Source organism: Mustelus asterias, chromosome 2 (assembly GCF_964213995.1).
Source record: "Mustelus asterias chromosome 2, sMusAst1.hap1.1, whole genome shotgun sequence".
Lineage (NCBI taxonomy): Eukaryota > Metazoa > Chordata > Chondrichthyes > Carcharhiniformes > Triakidae > Mustelus > Mustelus asterias.
Window position 1 is genome coordinate 57,571,350 of NC_135802.1, and position 24,758 is coordinate 57,596,107.

Genomic DNA, 24,758 nt, shown 5'->3' on the forward strand with positions numbered 1-24,758 from the left:
GAACATGCTCAACAACTGAGCCTCCATCTTCCTCTGGGCTAGAGAATTCCAAATATTTACCTCCCTCTGAGTGAAGAAATTCCACTTCGTCTCAGTCCTAAATGACCTATCCTTTATCCTGAGGTTGTGTTCCCTGGTTGTAGACTTCCCTCCCCCACCAACTCCCCTCTACCCAAAGACACAATCCTCCCCCCTTCCGATAAGATGAGGGAAACCCCGTTCGATCAAATATAATAAATTGGAGTCCACATCAGTACCCCATCGACCCAGATCACAAAACAAAACCTCGGAGAGAGAGGAACACCAAAATAAGACCATAGCCATAAGATGTGATTTGAAAGTGTACACTTTCACATGCAGAATGTCAGGAACATAGCCACATAACCTCATAGGAGAAACTCATATAATGCGAAGCCCCAGTATTTGGGTTCACATTCAGGCTCCACAAACAACAGGATACTATCCCTGCCCTCCAGGGGAACCTAATCCTTAAGAAAGAGAGCTGTTGGAATTCCCCAAAAGAGGACATTCTCCCTCATCCAGTATACTCTCCGCAGGGTCCGGGAATGGATAATTCAGCCAAGGTAAACATAGAATAACAACATAATTAAAAGAAGGCTGACAAGCCAGGAATACTCATGCCACCCCTGGGCTTCAAAGAAAATAAACTTCCCCGATCTCCAATCAGACTGGAGACTCTATTCAAGCCCCGCCACCAACAGAATTCCACCCAGTTTCCCCCCAACAGGAGGAGTCATCATCTGGGCATCCACAGCAGGATATCTCGGGGGAGGGCCAGAATCTCCTCCTCCCAACAGGATGATGTGCTCACCATACATTCCAGGAGCCAGACTACCCAGTAGCCACGGTCACAATCCACGCAGCCAAGGAAAATATAGGAAACCCACCAAAAAAAGGTTCGACAGCCAAGGATTCCCCGACCACATTCAGGTGTACACCAGTAAATATTTCCCTCAGTTCCAGCTATACTGGAGATGCCAATGACAATAAAACCCAGTCTTTTCCAGGATATATGGTCTGTCTGTGCCTTCACAAGAGACCAACAAGGACTCTTTAACCCCAACTAACAAAACAAAAGAAAACGTGACATCATTAATTCTAAAGGGGGGTTTCCTCACCCACCATGAGGACTAACAGGGCCATATCCACCACCTCTATACCAAACTGCTTACCCACCACCCTGCTGTGGCACTACACATATTACCCATAATTAAAGTAAAGGATGCCCCATAACATAAACCTCAATTATAAATGCCAGGATTACAATACAAGAAAAAATGGATAAATGTTGCACAAAAACAGAAAATTGCTGGAAAATCTCAGCAGGCCTGACAGCATCTGTGGAGAGAGAGTAGAGCCAACGTTCTGATGAAGGCCTGAGATGAGAGGTGTGCCTGAGATCTGGGTCCTCACCCCCTTTGAGGACCTGCACTGGAGCTTGCGGGAGAGGAAGGCATCCGCACCATTAGCGACAGCCAGGCCGGCCTGCAGCACAGAAGTGAGCACCTGCCAATTCTCCATTTGCTGGAGATATCTGAAGTAATTTGCATGCAGCCCAGATTCCTGCACCTCCCTTGCACTTAACCTTGCATCCTGTGTTGCAGGAAGGACCCAGACCCGCCCGGGCCATCTGGCATTGCGGCCCCCACCCATTCTGCCCCTGACAGCTTGGAAGACTCCTCGGAGGAAGCTGATGATGGGACCTCCGAGGTCGGCATCAGTTTTGCGTCAGCTTCCACCTCGCAGTTCACCATCCCAGAGACATTCACATTGGCAGGTCCAGTTAATGGCGAGGCATCTGGGTCACACTTTGGTGCACACAACACATCTGCTGATGTACATCGGGTGGAGGAGGGAACTCCGAGAGCTCTGGCACGCAGGGGCCTGCCACAGGCGAGGACTCAGCTGGCCCCAGACTACATACCGGGCCTCTGAGATCACTTCTCGCTCGGCTGCTGGAGATGCAGCAACAGAGCCAGGGAATGCAGGAGGGGCTGACGGCCACACTGGACCAACTGCGAGGCTGTTGGGAGGAATCCCAAAGCTTTCAGGCGGACCAGCTATTGCCTGTCTTGCATGGTTCCCGAGACAACTCTGGAAGGGTGGCATCCACGGTGGAAAGCCTGGGGCAGGAAATCCTCAGCATGAGTGGCAGGGTCCAAGCGATGGCCAAGCCACAGCAGGCCACGGTGAAGTCTCAGAGGGCCATGGCTGAGGCCCTCAGCAGGCTTCTCGAGATTCTGCGGCTCATAGCTGAGAGGCTCAAGAGCTTGCAAGAGATCCAGCCGGGACAGAGCCGTGATGCAGCAGCCCTTGAGAATGTGACCCAGTCACAGAGGGTCATGGCTGAGGGGCTGCAGAGCCAGCAGGACAGCCTGAGACACAGCAGGCTATGGCTACAGCCCTTGAGAACATGACCCAGTCACAAAGGGTCATGGCTGAGGGGCTGCAGAGCTTGGCCCAGTCTCAGAGGGCACTTGCTGTGGCCATTGACAAGTGACTCCCCGACTCAGAGGGTCATCGCTGAGAGCTTGCCCATCATGGAAAGAATGCAAGTCCTCCAGGACTGGCAGGAGCAGGTGACAGTGGAGCTTCTAGAGCTCACTGCAGAAGCACCGCTGTCCCATGGAGTGCCCCAGGGGCCCGTAGGAACCCCGGGGGAGGAGGAAGGGCTCGAGCCCATGCCGGAGCCTTCCAACCAGGAGACTGCAGCTGTGGCTACACCTTCTGACTCCCCCCTTCCTGACACCGGGGCATCTCAGGGGCAGCGGGATGAACAGAATGGCATGGATACGTCCGTGACAACTGGAAGCCGGCCAGGGCCTCAAGGTCCAGGCTCTCCAGAAGATGATCACCGAGGGCATCACAGGCCACGGGGCACGGTAAGCAGCTGGCCACCTCCACCTCCGATGTACATCCTGAGGAGACACCGAGACGCAGTGAAGGCCACGTACAATTAAGAAGTTGTAGTGGGTGAAGGAGAACACCAGTTAGATAGAATATTTCGGCACTTTAAAGTCTCACTGTCACTTGTTATATTAGCACTTATTTTAATGGCACTTTTATTGGCACCAATAAATGTTATTTCACCCCATTGCTGTGACTAATATGTCTCTGATTAGCCTCCAACAGGAATGTATTTACCCTGACTTTGCTGGAGGGACCCTGCATGCTGATGTCAGTGGGCAAAAGCCCTCAGAACAACTGTGCAAATCAAGGCGCTCAAATGATTCATTGGCTACAGAAGTGCACAGGGGGGTTGGAACCCACATGTGGCAACTCAGGCCTCTAGTTTCCAAAACGCATGGCGATCAGGGGCTCCCTTTTCATCCTTGCATGCCTGTTCCTTGCTGCCGCCAGCCCTCCCGCGGCTAGGTGGTGTTGCTCGTCGTCGCCATCGTCCTCCTCCTCCTCTTCCTCCTCCTCCTGGGCGGCCTCCTCCCCAGCTATGCCCGACAAGTTGGCCTCCACCTCCTCCTCCCCCAAAAGGTCTCCCATTGCTCTGCCAGGTTGTGCAGGCACAGCACACCGCCACAATACGGGACGATATCAGGTGGCTATATTAGAGGGCCCTGCCAGAGCGGTCCAGGTATTTTGAGGAATGCTATGCACTGCTCCATGATTGTCCAGGTGGCAATGTGGACCCCATTATATCGGGTCTCCGCCTTAGTCTCAGGCCTCCGTACAGGCATCATCAGCCAAGTCCAAAGCGGGTATCCCATGTATCCCACAAGCCATACCTACACCCTGGGCTCCTACTCAAAAACCTCTGGGACATCTGAGCTCCTCAGTATAAAGTGTCATGCAGGTTGCCGGGGTATCTGGTGCAGATATGCATTATGTCCAGCTGATGGTCGCTCACCAACTGTACATTGATGTAATGAAAGCCTTTTCTGTTCATCTTCCAGGATTTTTCTCCAGGGCCTTGAGGGCGACGTGAGTGCAGTCTCTAGCCCCAGTCTCTCGCCCCCTGTACATTGGGCATCCCCGAGATGGCTGCAAATCCTGCAGCCCGGGTTTCCTGCTGGGCCTGGTCCAGGTCAAATTTAATATACTGGCCAACCCGGGCACACAAGGCATCTGTGATCTCTTTCACACTCTTGTGGGTGGATGATTGTGAGATGCCACAAAGGTCTCCACTGGTGGTCTGGAAGGACCCTGTGGCATACAAGTTTAAGGCACTTTCACAGCCACTGGGAGTGGGTGCCCCTCTGTGCCCTGAGGTACCAGGTCCTGCAACAAATGGCACAGGTGGCACACTTTCTCCTCTCAGAAACAGAGCTGTCGGTGGCACATGATGTCCAACAGCTGGTCAGAGGACACTCGTGTGCTGCACTGCTGGGGTCTTTGCTCCCTCTTTCTCCTGCACCCCCCCTCGGGGTGAATGGTGGCCACGTGCTGCCTCCGGCGGCAGTCTCCTTCTCCTCCTGTGAGTGGAATGGTCTGGGCCTCCTGTGTCCACAATTCATTCTCCTGCTCCTCCTCCTCAGTTCCAGCAGCAACCAAAAGAACAGCAAGATCAATGGGTTGCATTGCAAAAGCCATCTTGTCAATATGGAGGGGGGGGGGGGTGGAAGGTGGTTGGGGAAGGGGAGAGAGTTTGATAACATGGGAATGGGCACGAAAATGGGCACCATTCCCACTAGTCAGATCACTCCCGATTTTACGACGTTTTCCCATTGAAAAATGAGCACGATGAGGTCGTAAAATTCCACCCGATGAGTATACATCAATCTGTTTGACATTGGTTGAGTGGCGGGTTCAGAATGTCAGCAATTGTTTAGTGGCGATGAAAGAATTTGTAATGGGATATGTAATAGCGATCAAAATAATAACATCAATGGCTAAGATTTAAACAGATCTTTTTGAAATATTTCCATAGGGGAGCAGAGGGACAGAAAATATGACTGGTCAAAATACAGCAAATATGGTACATTTGGAACGGAGACTCCGTATTTTAATGATGGGAGATTAACAGCAAAAGCATTACGCTGGCTAACTGAAGTGCAACAGTGAGTATTTGTTCTAATGACTAGTTGTAGCAACACCTTGTTTTTCTTCTGTTTAATGAAAGACAGCCCTGCCAATGAAACATAGCTGGAGGTGTCATAAAGGGATTGTTCTGTCCACTCAAAGTTCACTGCCAGACTTTTCTAGCTTTGGTTATTTCATACAGTGGTGTGTTTATAACACTGTCTCCAGGTTTAATAAAGGACTGTAATGGTGTTTGGAACCTTTTTTGGTACCTATCTCACACATTTCCATTAACCTCCGATCCATATTCCACTGCTTTTGACCTTAGTTAAAAAAAAGCTCTTCAGATGAATCAGAAAGCTGACTCACCAAATATGCCTTTGTCAAACCAAAAGAGAAAATGCTGGAAAATCTCAGCAGGTCTGACAGCATCTGTAAGGTGAGAAAAGAGCTGACGTTTTGAGTCCGGATGACCCTTTGTCCAAGCTGATTTGCTTTTGCTTTTATTGCTTTTGCTTTTATCCACTGCCTTTATCAAATCTGTTACTCTGTTATCGACCACCCTTTCAAGAAAACCCTAGACAAATCAGCAGCCAAAAAAATGAAGCTCTTGTCATGAAAATCGCACCGGATGGTTTTAAAATAATGAATTTGCATCAGTCAGTGGAACTGCGTATTGCCTATCAAAAAATGCTGGAGTACTGGGTAACTTAGTCATAAATGGGAACACTGTTGGTATTCATGTTGGTCTCTGTTGCTTTTCTGACTGTGGGGCAGGCTTGATAGACGAGCTAGTCTTTCTGAGCCCGTTAATTTTGAACGTACGTATGTTCTTACTTCAGTTAACTTGTGATACTTCTTTCCTATGATTTGTTCAAATCAGGGAACTCCTGTTGAAATATTCACAATTATTATTGCTTCTTTTCAATATAGGCAAAAGTCTGCAAAGATCATATCAAAAAAAGTTGATGACTTCAGAGAAAAAACACACCATCAAGTTGGAAAGGTCTTTGATCCGTAAGTCCAATTTAAATTTTGGAAGAAAGATTTCAATATAAATCATTGATATAACTTTCTTGAGGACTTAAATGTTTAGGAAAAATACCACTCACCGGCCAGCCGAACCCTAATACAAATAAATCTAGCAAAGTTTCAGAACAGAAACAGTGATGGCAGTTTTTTTGTCTTCTGCTTTGTAATTGATAATTGATCACAGAGGATCCTGAGAAATAAAAAAAGTTTAAAGTTTATTAGTGTCACAAGTAGGCTTACATTAACACTGCAATGGAGTCACTGTGAAAATCCCCTAGCTGCCACACTCCCACCCCTGTTTGGGTACACTGAGGGAGAATGGCCAATACACCAGCAAATCTTAAATAAAGATGAGGGAGTTCTTTTGAAAACACTTAGCTCATCCATCCATGAGAAACCCCCTGGTTTCCTTTCATGTAGGTTACCAGATCTTGCAGATACTTTTTCCACTGTTCGTGATAAATGGGTACTACTCCTAGCAATACTATATAAGCTTCTTTTACCTTAGAGACTATTACAATGCTAGAAAGATAATCCCACAATAAAGAATGATTCTTATAAAAGTTCAACTAGTTCAGCTAATGTCCCTGAGGGCAACTGTCTGCCAATTCCATCCAGTGACTTCAGTTCACATTATGCTAATGCCCTCTGAAATGTCCTAACAAGCCCCCTGTTATTAAACAATCACTACAAAGTTCAGCAACAAGAAAGCTGAACAGCTTGTCCAGTAGTCAAACAGAAGTTGTCCTTTGGCTAGATGATCTTCTCCTGCTCTCAATTGTTCTTATGTGCCCACAGTGTTGAAAATTATTTTGAGGAAGAGAAACAAAGCACAAAATATACTCTGGTGACAAACTTCATTGTTCATCACCAATAATGGCTGTATTGTACCACCGCTGACTAAACTGGCTGAATCTTGAAGACATAACTACTGGACTCCAGCTGTTAGCTGGTGAGAGAATTAACATGAGGTAGCCTACCTGCCCATGTCCTCACCATTCTGTCTCTTGCAGACAGTTGTACCCATGATCACATTGGTGACCCAAAATCCTTGTGTAGACAAACTCTCATTTCTGCTTATTCAACATGACCTTATAATATGGCTGGACAGAAGTAAGGGCCCTTATAGCATCCTAGCTGTAATGTTAAAGATTTGCCACTTGCCTAACAAAACCTTTCCAGTACCACAATGACACTATCTATCTGACATTGTGGAAGATTGTTCTGGTCTGTAGTATCTTCAAAAACTAGGATGAATTTAACCAGATTTATTACTGCCCTATAAGTCTCCTTTCAATCATCAATACAGCCATGGAAAGAGTCATGGGTAGCACCATCAAACTGAATGTCACAGGAATGATGAGGATATCTGCCTATGACCTTAAAGCAACATTTAACTGAGTAAAGCATCAAGGAGCCTTTGGAAAACTAAAGCCATTGAAGGCTAAAGGGGAAAAAAACCTCTCGGCTGGCACCATGCCCTTATGCAAAGGAAGATATTAATGGTTCTCTAAGGGCAATCACTATGGCCTTAGAACATTATTGCAAGAGTTTCTTAGGGGAATGTTCTTGTCATAAACATCTTTAGTTGCTTCTTCAATTAATTTTTCCCTATCTAATACCAGGGTACTGCTCTTTGATGATGAGCTCTAACGAAGAGTCATCCAGACTCGAAACAGCTCTATTCTCTCTCGACAGATGTTGCCAGACCTGCTGAGTTTCTCCAGCATTTTCTGTTTTTGTTTCAGATTCCAGCATCCGCAGTACTTTGTCTTTATAATACTCTGTGACCCTGGTTCGAATAACCACCACAGCAGATGGTGAAATTTGAATTCAATAACAAAACAAATCTGGAATTCATGGTCTAATTGTGGTCGTGTCAACTGTCATAAAATCTCATCTGATGCAGTAATAACCATTAGGGAAAGAAATCTGCTATCTTATCAGATCCAGGTGGTTGACTCTTAACTGCCCTTTGAAATAGTCTAGAATGCCACTCAACTCAAGGGGCAATTAGGGATGGGCAATAAATGGTGCCCACATCCCTTGAATGAAAAAAAAACTAGATTGGACCAAAGGAAAAAGAAGTATAGGTCCCAGAGAGGACAGCATATTGGAAAAGAAATTCAAAAGCATCTGAATGGTAAGATGCAACAAGCCCCAGATATCAATCCTCAGACTTGATAACACAGGAATGAGGAGCATCAGGAGGAGGTCACAAGGAACATTGTGGAGGTTGGGGCTACTGCTGCGGCTGCAATGACCCATAAATGTGTACACAGGTAAGTGACGGTTATGCGGAAGAAAGATTCAGGAAGCAAGATGGCAGGGTTTTGGGGTGTAGGGAGCTGGTGGAGTAGGGGGGATCTGGGGGTCATGGCTGGGGAACTTGGGTTTCTCAGAAGGAAAAAGCAGTAAAAACAGGGAAATAAGAATACTGGTCCAAACTGATTTTTCCGACTGAGTTGGGAATCTCATGTTCGAGCAGGCTTGGAGCCTGAGGATTTGGAGGAGCAGCAATGCCCCTCTTGCCTTCACACTTAGGTAATTAATTTTGTTACAGGTGTTCCCATAGTGCCATCCAGAACAGAAAGAGGCCCATCTTGTCTATCCTGGCCATCAAACTTCTATCTGTTCTAATTTTCCAGCACTTGATCCATAGCCTTGTATGCTGTGGCATTTCAAGTGTTCTTCTAAATGCTTCTTAAGTGTTCTATGAAGTATGTTTCCTTGAGTGAAGTCAGTAAAGCACTGGCATAGTCATATATGAAAACTGCCTATCATAGAATCCCTATAGTGCAGAAGGATGCCAATTGAATCTGCATCGCCTCCCTGAAAGAGCACCTTGGCTAATCTACCTAAACTAACATCTTTGGACATTAAGGGACAATTTAGCACCCAGGAAACCCACGCAGACACAGGGAGAACTCCACACAGTCACCCAAGCCCGGAATTGAACCTGAGTCCCTGGCACTGTGAGGCAGTAGTGCTAAGCACTGTGCTACTGCACCTAGTGGCATGCTCCTAAAGCACAGGCAAAAGATGTGTCTTGTTTGGTGTACTTCTGGTTGCAAGTGTGTCCACATTTCATACTTACCAATTTGGGGACTTAGGAAGCCTAATGTTTAGGCCATGGAGTCAAATTTTACTTTATTGATCACTTTTTTCAAAATCCATTTTGTCATTAACAATTTGCTTCGATTTTTACAGCACATTTTTTTGGGTTCTTTCAGAAATGCTGATACCCGGAAGATTCCCCCTGATCATGCGTTTGGTGTTTTATTGCATCCCGATGAATATGGTAATGATTTAAATAGAAACTGAAATTTTCAGTGGAATAAACATCAGTTTAAGTTTGAGCAATTTCCAGCTCTACTGTGGCTGAAAGCTAATAATATAATTTTAAATGTCTTAATAGCATTTCCAGTGTACTAGTGTTGTATTTATTTCCCCTTTTTTGCTGTTTAGTATTTGTATTTGAACATCCCTCCTCTAGAATTGGGGCCAAAAGATTTGTCTATTTTGCCTCCAAAATGCCATCAGTGCTATACTCATATGTTTCTTTTGCGAGTTGCACCAACACCTACTAAACTGGTGGTCAGTCCTCATGAAACTGAACTTGCATTCAACAACAGGGGTGAACCACCAATGTCACACACACACTGGCCCAACCTTTATTTAACTGGATCATTGACTACTTTCAGGTTAGTTGCTGATTAATTTCTACTAGCCTTTGCTGTTGCTGTGATTGTAGAAGTATTTGGTGGTTTCTGGAATTGTTTGAAGTTGCCCAAGTCTACAGGGAGTGGTGGGACAAGACCAGAAAGACCTCGTCCTGTCTTCAACAGTTCTTCAAAAACCACTTGCATCCAAACATATCTGCAGTAGATTGCACCTGCCTTGGACTACTGCGTGACAGGGAGAATCAACAGAGGTGAATGAGTAGGAAAATCTGCTGGAAAAGGGAGGAAGAGGGGGAGAAGGGTTCTCAAGGAAACCATGTCCACCCAAAGAGAAACTCTCTTGCCTGAATCTCTGCGAGGAACAGTGTGTCAGAGGTCTGCACTTCACTGAGGATGCCCTCACTGAAATTTACCAAATGTTACTGCCAAAGCTGTAGCCTCAGAGCAGGCTGTGAAAGGTATTGCTATTGGCTGTGAAGGTAATATCAGTAGTAAACTTTTATGTGTCTGGTTCCTTCCAGGTTAGAGCAGGTGATATTTGCAACATTTGCCATTATTGTGTACTGTTATATAAGGTTCTGCATTCCAAGAGTGCTGAGTACAGTTCATTCTCTCTTGCCACAGAGAATTAGGTGGAGTGATCAAGTGGTTTTGAGAGGCTGCAAGTGTCTCTTGGTGTAAGGTGTCATTAAATGCAAGTATGTCACTTTCCACTCAATGTCCAGCTGCGGGTGACCACTTGCAGTGTATCATGCAGGTCAGTGCCCTGCGAACTGATAGCAGTCATGATATGTTAATTGTGTCTGTTGATATGCCAGCTGTATTTGAGCCAGCATCCCAAACCAGAGGGTGGCTATTTGGGTTTTGGAAATGCAATCCTGTACTGCCTGACTAACTAGCTTGCCATAGTCATGTGATTATGCCATGAGGCAGGCACTGTAAGCTGCCTTTTCTAGCCAGTTAATAAAACCTCTCACAGCAACAGACACTGAAGAAGACTGCTGTCCTTATACATGAAGCGTGGTGTACAAAAGTGCAGGAAAAATGGAAAAGGTGCAGAGAATACACTGAGAACCCAGGAACACAGAAAGGTTCAAAGCTGCAAAAAAACTGCTGAAAAGAACAAAAGAAAATAGATTGAGGCTGCAAGTGAGACACAGTTTACAAAGGCACACAGAAAAGTATAAATCTGAGAAAATTACTTACTGGGTGTGTGGACACAGCAAACTTCATAAACATTCCAGTCCCATCTCTAGTCAAAATGAACGGTGATACATGGCAGAATTGGCAGTTTTTCCACTTACAATGGCAAAACTATGAGATTGCAACAGACTTAATGAACAAATCTGAACCAATAAGAATAGCCATGCTTTTAACACTGCTGGAGAGGCACTGCTACAAGGTGTATACCATCCTAAATGCACCAAGCATTTCATTGGACAAACCCTGCAGAGTTTATCTGCCCAACCTGAGCCTCCTGCAGCAGAAATTCTGTGTCCCTTTGCCTTCTGGTGAGCTGGCATCTGAGCAACCCTTGTTCCCTGCCTTGGTTGTAGGCCACTTATGCCAAGTGTCTCAACATGTGCAGACCCCATCTCTAAACTATCCTCGAAAGCATGTACGATGTCAGTAATTTTGATGGCAGTCATTCTTCGTCACTGTCTTGTTCATCTTTCAGTTCTTGCTCTTCCAGCACTGCCTGGCCAGTTTCCAGTTCTTGGGTCTCCGAAAAGAGAAAGGCAGAAGGGTAGGGTTGTGGTGTGAGGAGAAGCAAGAAGTGCAAGTTTACACCCCTGAGCTTGTAAATCAGAAGAGATTGTGGGATGAGGTCTACGTGGGTATGAGAAGGAGGATTATGTTTCAGGATGCCATTATCTTTGAGTGTTTCAACCACCGCTGATCATGGCCTATGTGGTGGTGGCTGCAGTGATGGAAATCACTATCTCCTCCATCAGGGTTAGGATCTGCAACTATGCCCGTCCCTCGATAGATAGCTCTGGCTGTGCACCCCCTTTTCCTGCAATCCAGGGAAACGTGTCAGTGAGTGTGTTTGATTGATGTGGTTGTCATGGTTGAATAGCTGACAGTGTGTACAAGCTGCAAGATGTGGGTGTGAGGCTTGCAGCAGAGTGCTATGCAGGTGAGGGTGAGATGAAGCTTCATTGTATTTTCACCTGATTTTACTCTTTGTACCCAATGTAATGCTTTTGTTGTAGCTAACTATGCTGCCATCCTCAGCTAGATCTCCTGATCAGATATGCATTCTGGCTTACTTTTGATAAAAAGTTAGCATATTAATCATGTCTGCTTTCCTTCATTACAATAATTTCAACTCCACATATTGCTTGGATCATTGGGGCGACACGGTAGCACAGTGGTTCGCACTGCTGCTTCACAGCTCCAGGGACCTGGGTTCGATTCCCGGCTTGGGTCACTGTCTGTGTGGAGTTTGCACATTCTCCTCGTGTCTGCGTGGGTTTCCTCCGGGTGCTCCGGTTTCCTCCCACAGTCCAAAGATGTGCGGGTTAGGTTGATTGGCCATACTAAAATTGCCCCTTAGTGTCCTGAGATGTGTAGGTTAGAGGGATTAGTGGGTAAAATATGTAGGGATATGGGGGTAGGGCCTGGGTGGGATTGTGGTGCAGACTCGATGGGCCGAATGGCCTCTTTCTGTACTGTAGGGTTTCTATGATTTCTATGATTGCCTTGAAATAAACGAGGATCTACTGTAAAAAATAAGTTTTACCCCTTTAAAGCTGAAACCTTGCCGTAGAGCTTCGACATTGCCCATGCTAAACACTGTAGTTATATATCTGACAATACCAAAATAATTCATAATCATATGAAAGAATTTGCAACATGATGTATAAATAAATTCCAAACTCTAACTTTTGTAGAGATAAACTGCATTGTGCTGCTCATCGAATGTGTACTCAGAATTCTTAAACAAGCCTCATCTCAATGAATGCATTCTTTTTCAGGTGTTGGGGACCTTATTTACTATCGGAATCCTACCAAATTCCTCCGAGAGAAAGACAGGGATCGAGGCACCTTCACTACTCTCCGCCAGCATTTGATGAAAATTAACTTTCATAATTTCAACTCGCTACTTGAAGCTTTCCGTCATTATGATAAGGTAAATGATTTTAGTGCTATTATTGTTCTGACGTTATAGAAATACACAATTGCACACCTTGGTTGGAGATGGGAAACAAGAGTAAGGCCTGCTCTTGTATCAGATGGGACCTTGACTGTGTTTTGGATGGTGAATCCATAGTTGACATGTGGACAGGGTTTCCTGTCCAATTAAAGCTAGTGGAGCAGGAGCAGAGACAGGTTTCAGACACTCATGGCAGCCACGTTCTAGAGGTTGCTGATTGCCCTAAGAGAGAGACTTTGTACCAAAGCCTGTCACTGCACCACAGGGACCTGAAATGGCACATAGGACCTGGAGCCCTGGTACTCTTGAGGGAGAGGAGGGAAACGCTCTTTCCTGAGGGTGACAGGAGGTTGCCACCTCATGATGTGGCAGGTACAGCTGTCTGTACAGGCTCATCTCCCTGTGCCTCACTGTATTGCTGGGCACCACAGTTCTGATTCTGGAGGGATATCCAGCATCAGTAAAGAGAACACATGTCACTGAGGTGTGAGATGCTCTAAAGGTCCACAGTTGATGAGGGCACAGATGTCTGTGATCATCTGTCTGGAGAGTTGCAGTATCCTTTGCCACTGATTCTCAGTCATCTACAAGTCTCTTTGCTTCTATCTGTAGATCCTGTGTTCAGTGTGGTGCCTCCTTTTCCTTTATGCCCCTTGTTCCTCTCCTCTGACCTCCTGATACCTAATGTTCAGCCCTTCCTGTCTAGCCTATGGCTGCTCATCTCCAGTGGCTTCCATTTCAGAGGATGCAGTATGCATTTCCAGTTGCAGCCTTCCTGGTGGTCTGTCCAAACAACCTTGACACTCCTCTGATACTCATGCAAAGTCAGAAGGGGGATGACCCCTGAACTAGCAGAGTTTTTGATGCAAGCTCCTCCCCGACCAGTAAAAAAAACTTTAACTACAAAGGCTATAAAAACTTAAAAAATTATTTGTACTTATCTTTGAAAATTCTTCCTACCTCCATGACATGTCCCCACCAGGCAGCTGATCTAATGCCAGAGAGTTGCTGAAATCTACATGGTTTGCTGAAAATTTATAAACTTACTGGAAATGGGCTTTTAATGAGCGCACAATGATATACATTAGGTCATTAATCGGACTTGGCTTGGTCCCTTCCCTGTTCATTGGAGAAAAGCGGAATCAAAGGCAGGACTTGCAGCTGTGCAGAACGGTGGCCATTTTCTTCATGGACTCACTGTTCAATTGGAATGGGGAAATCCAGCTCCTAGTATTCAGTCTTTAGCAACAATTACTTTCATTTTTCTTTATTCTTTCATGGAATGTGGGTGTCGCTGGCAAAGCCAGCATTTGTTGCCAGTCCCTAATTGCCTTTGCGCTCAGTGGCTTGTTAGGCCACTTCAGAAGACAATTAAGAGTCAGCCATATTTCTGTGGGTCTGGACTTGCATGTAATAGACATTAGTGAACCAGATAAATTTTTAAAACCAGGTGGGTTTTCCAGCTATTGATAATAGTTGCCATGATTACCAATAGTGAGAATAGCTTTATATTCCAGATTTATTTATTTAATTCAAATTCCAGCAGTTGCCATGGTGAAATTTGAACCAGACCATTGACTTGGGCCTAAGGAGTACTAGTCCAGTGACATTGCCCCTATATCACTGTCTCCCCTTCATTACCTAATTACAATAAGTAGCAGTTATATTTCCCATTTTTATTTCAGGATTACACTAGTAATTGTGACTATTGAAGCAGGGTGACCAAAATGATGAATTATTTTACAGCTTTTAGTTGTGAGGACAGATTTTGAGTTGAAGCTGCTTGGAGAACATCAGGTTTGGGGGTATATGATGATATAATTGGGTAAGCTATTTGAAATGGATGGCAATGGTGAGAACTGGAGAGATTGTATATAAAATACAAAGTTAAAAAGCCAGATCAGATGCTGGAAAGTATATCTCTTTGCAGGGAACCAAAGCCAACTGGACCAGATGTCCCAGACATTCTTTTAGAAGGGAACTTGGCAAGTTCCTGAAAAGAGAGGAGATTCAAATTTACAGAGCCTTAGCTGCTAGTTATTTGATTTTGAAGCATAATGAATAACTGCAATTGTTCTGAGCCTTGCTTGATTATGGACTGAGGAACGGTTCCCCAGAGTTTCTTCTGATTATTGCAGTCCTCTGCTCTTTACCCCTTTTTCCCCTGAGAGATCATTAAGGGATGAGGTGATAGTGTAGAAAGTTGCACAATTTCCAAAAAAATGGCGGGTCTGGTGGCCATTCCTTGCCCTTATTTATAGAAGTGTGCATTTCTGTGTAATGCATTCATTCCTCCTTGTGTTGTGCACATGAATGTTGATAGCTTGAGTTTGCAACGTGCTGCTCCTTAGTCCAACCCACCACTCCCTCTAGGTGATTCGCTTTGCAAGAAATACAGACCCTGGCTGGCAGCAGGCTTTCACTGGCACCCTGATAGGATCCCAATGGCAAGACTCGCTTTGGATATATAATGTAATGTCCTTACACACAAGTCAGTCACATGCGGGACTGCGACGACTGAATGTACTACCTGCTTTCAGTCACCTTCTCTTGTCCCTGGCATAACAGGCTACCCCTGCTTCTATTTCTTGTGTGTTGAGGAGGGGAAGAATCCTTGCAACTGGGGGTTTGTAAAACCACCTTTCATTAATCCGCAGCAAGAAATTGTACAGCCACTTTGGTACTCTGTATTTTAACTACCCTGTTTTACTTATTAATTGTTTCCCAATTCAGTTCACAGCTGAGTAGATGACTGCAGCTATAAGAGAGAACAGCTTTTTATCCCCAAACTGAAAACAGAAAAAGCTAATGGGCAGTTGGTAATTGCACAAATTTAATTTCTGGGCTTCACATACCATGAGTACCTGTTTGGATTTTTTTCTATATGTCATCCATGCCCTAGGAGCCTAACCAACCCCATCTGGAGTTCTTGCCCATTAAAACAATGATTGAAATAGCATGGCAAGTGTGTACTTGAATTCCTGTTACCATAAGTCGGCCCGGTGTATAAGACAACCCCATTTTTCCAGCCCCATAAATCATGCTTTTGCATATACCCTTATATCCCCTTTTCAGCCATGAAATGCTGTACTCACATTCATAATGAGCCTCAACTTTTCACTCCACACCCAAAGATATCTTTTACTTACTGGCACCTTATAACCAGGCACAAGGGTGGGCAATATTAGCTGTGTTGCGAAGGTGCACGGGAAATCAAGACACACCCACTCTTTACATTGGATACTGATGACATTTCAAAATGTCCACTACTCATATCCATGCTAGCGGTTCACTTTTATACTCAGTATATAAGTTGACCCCCATTTTTGTTGGGGATCTTTCAATACTTCGAGGGACAACCTATTTGCTGAATGTGTTTCTGATAGTCAGGAATACAATAAGATAAAATTAAATGAAAATGAGCAGGATTTGTTAATCACAATTATTTTCAATAATTCACCTCTGAATCGTGCATGAAGCCTACAATATCATAGCCCATGTCTTAATATTAATGTGGCTCAGTAATGGGCTCAGTAATCCAAGTAATTTGTATTGCATTGTATTTTATAAAATTACAATTGTATCCTTGTTAATAAAAAGTTGTGCATTGATTGTTTTGTTCTGATTTGATTGTTTCTTTCCAGAATGGTGATGGAAAAATCGACAGAGAAGAACTATGCGATGTCTGTATGCAGTTTAACTTGAAACTAGACCCCAAATTGATTGACCAGTTAATTGAATACTGTGATATTGAAGGTGATGGCACAATTAACTTCTTGGAGTTCGCAAATTTTCTGAATTGGAAAGACAAAATGCCTTTAGGAAAGATAGAACAAAAGATTCTTACAGAAGGTACAAGATGTTGGTGCTAGCTAATGATATTTTTTAACAACCTTATGCCCTTTCATTAAACAAAAGCTACTTCTCCAACAGACAATGGTAACAGGCTAGTAGCGCCGGAAGATATTGTGCCATTGGATATTGGAAGCTCAGCTAAAACACTCAGAACTATAATTAAAGAAGAAGATAGGTCTAATGGTCACTACTGGAAAACCTCTTCATTGATCAATGGAGTCGTAGGGAGTTATTCACCAGATGGTAAGTGTGTCTAAGTCCACTTTGCATTTATCTTGCAATTTTTAAAAAAATAAAGAGTTCTGTGCGGTTATCTGGAGCATCTGATTACACGGTGAATTTGTATTATCCATAATTTGGGATTGAAATTTGTCTTGGATGATGCACAAAACGGGCAGTATTGGATTGGCAACTTGTAATATGCAGCACCTGATATTCAGTTGAATTGGAGTCAGTGGAATTAAATATCAAGTGCTGTGTTTAAGGGATAACTGAACCGATACCAGCCATTTTGTGTTATCTCCAGAAATGAATTTCTACCCCTTTAAATCCAAATTTTGATTTATGTAGTTAAAAATGAACTAAGTATTAGATATTCCATGTATAATTCAGAAATTCAATTAAGGTTGTTATATTCCAGAAAACCATATGATGAAGGATAGAACTAGAGCCAATCTTTACACTTACAAACATTTATTTACAGAGCTACACATTATCAGCCTACACTTCTAACCCAACTGCTACATTTCAATGTGTGTCTAATAAGAGGGGTAGAAGTAAACCCTTGGTTAATGCCACGACCTGCATATAGTTAAACACAGATAATCCACAACTAACAGAAATACTCCTACGCTGGAATGGATTTTCCCATCCTGCTACAGTGAATGGAGATTTGGCTGGGCGCCAAATTCTCCAACCTTGCGAATGGCCATTAAGATAGCGCCCCTAGAAATAATTTGATAGAGGGTGTCATGATAGTGTATTGCTTAAAATGGGGTTGATGTTTACTGCCTTTGCCTCCATTAACAGGCAGAATTGACTGCAAAATGGGGTAGATGGTTTTATCACATCTTTTAACACTGATGATGCAACTAGCCCTATTTTTAAAGGGGGGACATGCTAGTTAGGTGCATTGGCCATGCTAACTTCTCCCTCAGTGTACCTAAATGGGCACTGGAGGGTGGCGATTCGGGGATTTCCACAGTAACTTCATTGCAGCATTGATGCAAGCTTACGTGCGACACTAAAAATAAAAAAACCTTATTGCCAGTTGACTAAAGCATCTTCCTTTTTACTGGAGTGAAATGAGTGAGCTAAACACTGTTCCTAACTCACCTGGTTATTCCTCCGTCTGCTGCTGCAATCCTCTGCCAAGACTTTCGTCTTAAAGTCTGCATTCCAATTTCCAAATGCTGCAGTAGATGAAACCAGATTTTCCACCACTCAACATTCCAGTGGCTATGCAAATCCAGGAAAGCCCCGTGTTAATATTTCCCCATGTCACCGACAGTCAAAATCTTCAAGAGCATGAACGTGACACAATTCACCTTTTGGAAGTTCACCTCTAGTAAGCTTTGTTTTATGATATATAACTAATTTCTTCTGTAGTGAACACCTTTTGGTGGTGACCAGTTAGTGATTTAACTTTCTGCAGTTCCGTCACGTGCAGAGTTTTCCCCAAGTTCTTAGTAATTGAAAACCCTCTTTTCTATGCCAAGGCGTGTAAACTTGGCACAGGGAAGGCTTGGGGCACACCTGATATTGGGCCTCATGCATCATTGGAGAGGGCTGACCAAAGTATTATTACTTTTACGCCATAAGAATGTATCGCCACAAAGGCTGGAATTTTACCGGCACACCCGCCCAAGGCTCGTAAGATCGTGCCCGAGGCCAACAAAGAATGCCATTCCGGGAGCCTCGTTCGCCCCGGGATCGGGGTGGACATGCTAGTAAAATCAGGGATAAAGTGTCTAATGAAGCAGAATTGGTTAGTCCATTTAAGAAGAAATTAGTTTAACTCTTGAAGAAAAATACTAAAAGCAAAGTGTCAGGAAGAGGATTAAAATAGTTTGCTCTGATGTGAAGCCAGACGTGGCAAACATAGAAACATAGACATAGAAGATAGGAGCAGGAGGAGGCCATTGTGCCCTTTGAGCCTGCTCTGCCAATCACCACGATCATGGCTGATCATCCAACTCAATAGCCTAATCCTGCTTTCTCCCCATAATCTTTGATCCCAAGTGCTATATCTAGCCACCTCTTGAATATATTCAATGTTTTGGCATCAACTACTTCATGGTAATGAATTCCACAGGTTCACCACTCTTTGGGTGAAGAAATGTCTCCTCATCTCCATCCTAAATGGTCTACCACGAATCCTGTGACCCCTGATTCTGGACACTCCTACCATCGGGAACATCCTCCCTGCATCTACGCTGTCTAGTCCTGTTAGAATTTTATAAGTCTCTATGAGATCCCCCTTATTTGTTTGAACTCCAGCGAAAACAATCCCAACCTAGTCAATCTCTCCTCGTACTTCAGTCCCACCATCCTCAGAATCAGCCTGGTAAACCTTTGCTGTACTCCCTCGAGAGCAAGAACATCCTTCCTCAGAAAAGGAGACCAAAGCTGCACACAATATTCTAGGTGTGGCCTCACCAAGGCCCTGTATAATTGTGCACCAACAGCTGTTACTGTGCTGAAATTCCTGCTTTTGGGTCTTGTGATAAGGTTGCTGAATCGGAGGAACCCAATTCGCAGCCATCATACGGTGCAGTGTGCAGCCAGTACTTTGCTAATTTTGAGATCAGGTTTTGGAATGTAAACAAATATAGAAAGCATTCAGAAGATTGAATAAAAATACAGGTTCTATTGCTGAATATAATTGTCAGAAAAGGAAACAAGACAAGAACATTTAATTGAAAAAGGAAGTTGAGAATACAATTAGGAAGAAGCATACCACCACTCCTACTTAAAAAGTTTGGACATATCCCTCTGCCTTCAGGTCACTAATAATCAAAGTAAATTAATTACTGGAATAAAAAAAAACAAAAACAAAATGTAAACTAAGAAAATAATTTTCGGCAGAATCTCTGAGGCATTGCCTTCCACAATTGTCACGTAGGGATTTTAGGTATATGTTCTGGGGTAAAACCTCTCTGGAGTACGTCCAATCTCCTGCATAGTACATGGGTGGAAGATCATTGGAAACTCTGCAGAAATGGCATAAACAGCAAACAAAGCTGTTTCTTTAAAATAAAATCAGGGTTTCCATCAATTTCTCCACTGCAGGAAATGGAGTGAACTTCCATGGAAATTCCAGGTACATTGATCCAATTTGCTTCCTCTTCCAAGATATCTATCAGTTTCCCGACTGTAACTCTGGAACTAATAACCATTCAACCTTCCCCTAACAGAAATTCAGACAGTCCCTTCTCAACACTGTGGCATTCCATTCCAGCACCCCCACTGGCAATTTATTCCACAGTTTTTCCATCTTTGTTTTAATTCATTTACAAGATGTGGGTGTCGCTGGCTGTGCCAGCATTTATTTCCCATCCCTGACTGCCCTCCATTTCAGAGGGTATTTGAGATCAAGCATTGCTGTGGATCTGGAGTCACATATAGGCCAGACCGGGCAAGAATGGCAGATTTCTTTCCCTAAAGGACATTCATGAACCAGATGGGCTTTTTTCTAACGACAATCGACAATAGTTTCATGGTCATCATTAGACTTTTTAATCCCAGATTTTTATTGAATTCAAATTTCCCCATCTGCTGTGGTGGGATTTGAACCCGATCTCCAGATCATGCTCTCAGTCTCTGGATTATTAGCCTACTGATAATACCACTATACCTCCCCTTCTTGCAGATTTTTTAATGATCTGTTTTCTTTTGACACGCTTATTTTAAACTCTGTCCCTTGGTCCTCAATTCTTGGTGTCTCATTGGCAAACTTTGCAAGGTCCAAATTTTTCATGCCCATAAAATTAACTATCAAGTTTCATCATTAACCTCCACTTCTCTTGAGAGAATAGACCCCATCCATTATTTTTCATGAGTGAGAAATTGTGGGGCTGTACATCTGGATTTCTGCTATGTCCTCCCAGACTGCGCGATTCAACACTGGGAATGCTGAAGGTGGAAATTTATCCCATAAAACTGTCTAGTGAAAATAAAGAAAATAGAAAGAATGTTTTTTTCCAAAAGAATAGTTTTTAAAAATTTAGGAATTATAATTACGAATTGTTCTCTTCCAGGTCTTTGAAAGACAAACCCATATAATAATTCTGGTTATGAATAATTCACTTTTCAACTTTTAGTGTGAACTGCCTCATCATTTAGGTGGATGAAAGTATTTTGCCTAAATAAAAATAGAAAATGCTGGAAATACTCAGCAGGTCTGACAGCATCTGTGGGGAGAGAAACAGAGTTAATTATATTTCAGGTCAATGACCTATCTTCAAAACTACTGCAGAATATATCCAGCATTTTCTGTTTTTTCTCCAAATTTACGGCATCCTCAATATTTTGGTTCTGTTGAAGCTTTTGGTTTTTAAAACATCTAGCACTGTTACAACCGAGAACAGTTTAAAATGTGGTATCTGAAAGATATGGGGAGCGACTCTCCCAGCCTACTGCGCCGGGAGGCATAAGCTGAGGCCGTTTAGCGGGCTCCCCACTGGGCGCCACAGCCTCCGCGCATCTCCGGCCGTCAGATTTCCAGCATTGTCAGCTCCGCGCTGGAAATCGGCATGGAGCTGTTTAAAATATTTAGATTCAAATTTTAATCTCATTAGTGGGCCCAGGACTGAAGTCTCGGGCCTCTTCCCAGCGATCGGGAGGTCGGCAGTGCTGGGCTACTGCACATGCGTCAATCTCCGTTATGATAGATTGGCGCGTGTACAATGGCCCGCTCAGCGCTATGCTGCTGGCCTCTTCAACGGGATTAGGCCCCACCGCTAGATTTTTATCGTGATTCATGCTAGGGCACCCTGAGGTGCACCGAGTGTGGGAGATTCATTTTGAAAATCACGCATTAAAAAAAAAAGCAGGATTTACTCCAGGTTTTATGTAAATTCGGCGCTGAGAATTCTTTTGGGAGAATCCTGGCCATGAACTAACATCCAATTTTCATATAATGCAGAAATGAATCACAATATATTTTGAGTTTGAAAAATATCTATCCGTTATTTAAAAACAAGTTTTGTTTGAAATGATCTTGGCCTTATTTTATTCTGAACAGATTATCCAACCTATGGCGTACCTACTATACGTACTGACTTGGCGGCCCCGCGCTTTCGACGTATTAGCGATACAGTTAACTATGGTGATGAAGCAACTGCTTCTGCATTGCTAAACCCTTCCATTTTTGCCCAGAGGAATGTTTATGAGAAGGACATGTTTATAGGCAGGTCCAAAGAAGAGGTAAGTCATTGGCAAAGATTTAACTTTCCTAGTCAAAGACTAGAACAAAACTCTCACAATGGAATTTTAAAATCATTTTCTGCATTAATCAGAATCTAAGATCTGGTTTCTATATAACTTTAATTGCAAGACTTAGGAAATTACAATTGTTAGAATGGGCTAGGAGAGCTGATTTATAAGGAACCTGTGGTTCTGACTAGCTACAGACAACTCTGGGTACAAGGATGTTGTCACAGTTCTCATAGAATTTATTAAGTTAATTGCAATGGAATAAGTACAAAATTGCAATACCTAGTAAAAACAGTGGAAACAGTCAGCTTATTCTGGGGTTCAGTGCTCTGGGGCTTGGGGCTCTGGGACTTGGGGCTCTGGGCTCTGGGTGCTGGGCTTTGGGTGCTGTGCTCTGGGTGCTGGGCTCTGGGTGCTGGGCTCTGGACTGGACTCTGGGCGCTGGGCTTTGGGTGCTGGGCTCTGGGCTCTGGGTGCTGGGCTCTGGGTGCTGGCTCTGAGCTCTGGGTGCTGACTCTGGACTCTGGGCGCTGGACTCTGGGCGCTGGGCTCTGGGTGCTGGGCTCTGAGTTCTAAGTGTTGGGCTCTGGAGCTCTGGGTGCTGGGCTCTGGGCTCTGGAGCACTGGGCTCTGGAGCACTGGGCTCTGGAGCACTGGGCTCTGGGGCGCTGGACTCTGGGTGCTGGACTCTGGATGCTGGGGCGCTAGGCTCTGGAGCGTTGGGCTCTCTTGTTATTTCATTCTTCACACCTATCTGCTCGAAGTTGCTGCCTATTAACCTTTGCTCGCCACTCCCTCAGTACATGATCACTAGCCCCTGAGTTCTGAATGGTCCAGGCAACATATGATCTGTTCCTGATTGGTCATTTGGTGTATGATTAGTGTCCGATCGGTCTCTTAAGTCACTCCTTGTTATCTCCTGACTGGTTGCCTAAGATGTCAGTCACTTGTGGGAACATCCTTCTCATTACACCTTTTCCCTGTTATTTTGTTAAGTTTATAGCTTTCCATTAAGATAGCAAGGCACAATATGGTAATTTGTATGTGTGTTTATTTGTGAATACAGGATGTGTGATGTCACTTTCTAGTGATTGATGCTTTGACCTCCATATCCCTAAATGCCCAATTGATATTTCTTGGTGTTCAGACACCTACCCTCATGTGATTCACAAATGTCTACTAATGACTGGTGAAAGTAACTTAAAAAATAACACAAGAGTACAAAAAGCACACAGCCTAAATTGCAAGGTTATTTCAACCTAAAATCTAGACAAAGTATGTATAAAATCAGTGCATAGAAATAACCAGTGTGTTAAAACTGAGGTAACAAGGTAAACATATGCTATAATATGAGACATGTACATAAGGAATAAAAGTCACAAGAACTACCGAACTACAAAAACTGATTAAAGAACCTCATTCCAGAATTACAAAAAACACAGTGATGCATAAGTGTGTTAAATGCTTAAAAGAAAATGTCCGTTTCTGAAGTTAACAGTCTCAAACAATTTAAGACTTAGAGCAGGAGGTCGAGACTAAAGCTATTTTACTTCACACAAAAGGGCCTTCTAACTGAAGTATACTGGTAGGTGACAATTGCTTGGGAGAATAATGGTTCCATACACAGATCCCCTCAACCATGACTGATTTCACAGCACTCTGCACAAAACTAGGGCCATGTGTTATATTTAACTTGTCAAGTAAGGATAGACATAGACTCACACGGTGTGAAATTTCTGTCTTACATTACATTGACTACATTTAAGCAGAATACCATATTATGTTAATTGACATACGTTGATTACTTAATCATGAGCACAACTAAACTACAAACGAATGATTAAACATGACATTTCCTACAAGAAAATGCAGGGATGCTGTATTTAGATCCTATGTAATAACAAGAAAACCTTAAAGCCTGCCCTGATCAAAAGAATACCAAAGCATGCACTGAGATTGATCTTAGAGCCTTAGTTCTCAGTTGTAGCATGTCAAAAAGCTTGAAGCTCTCCGAACAAGAAGAGTTGATGTTTGTACTAAGTTTAGATAAACCCTTATGCAACCTATCCAATTTCAGAACTTGTTGTCACCACCACACCCAAAGTAAGTTCATTTATTAGTGTCATAAGTTGGTTTACTTTAACACTGCAATGAAGTTACTGTGAAAATCGCCTAGTCGCAACACTCCGGCGCCTGTTTGGGTACACTGAAGGAGAATTTAACATGGCCAATGCACCCAACCAGCACATCTTTCAGACTGTGGGGGGAAAGGTAGATATTGGATCCCAAGAAAAGGAATTTGTGGAATGTCTAAGAGATGGTTTTTTGGAGCAGCTTGTGACAGAGCCTACTAGGGAACAGGCAATTCTGGATTTGTGATTTGCAATGAAGCACACTTGATTAGGGAACTCAAGGTGAAGGAACCCTCAGGGAGCAGTGACCACAATATGATAGAGTTTACCCTGCAGTTTGAGAGGGAGAAGCTGGAATCAAATGTAATGGTATTACAATTAAATAAAGGTAACTACAAAGACATGAGGGAGGAGCTGGCCAGAGTTGATTGGAAAGGGAGCCTAGCAGGGAAGACAGTGGAACAG

At 43.7% G+C, this 24,758-nt stretch overlaps 1 protein-coding gene across 4 annotated transcripts in view; it reads left to right on the plus strand.

Moving 5' to 3' along the window:
• Positions 1-24,758, plus strand: part of efhb (EF-hand domain family, member B) — a 66,673-nt gene that overhangs the window by 36,957 nt on the left and 4,958 nt on the right. For all 4 annotated transcript variants that reach the window (XM_078236004.1, XM_078236006.1, XM_078236003.1 and 1 more), the window contains 7 exons: positions 4,904-5,033; positions 5,929-6,012; positions 9,261-9,328; positions 12,692-12,846; positions 16,515-16,722; positions 16,804-16,968; positions 21,971-22,152. In XM_078236004.1, the coding sequence (XP_078092130.1) occupies positions 4,904-5,033; positions 5,929-6,012; positions 9,261-9,328; positions 12,692-12,846; positions 16,515-16,722; positions 16,804-16,968; positions 21,971-22,152 (992 nt within the window). The remainder of the gene's footprint in view (positions 1-4,903; positions 5,034-5,928; positions 6,013-9,260; positions 9,329-12,691; positions 12,847-16,514; positions 16,723-16,803; positions 16,969-21,970; positions 22,153-24,758) is intronic.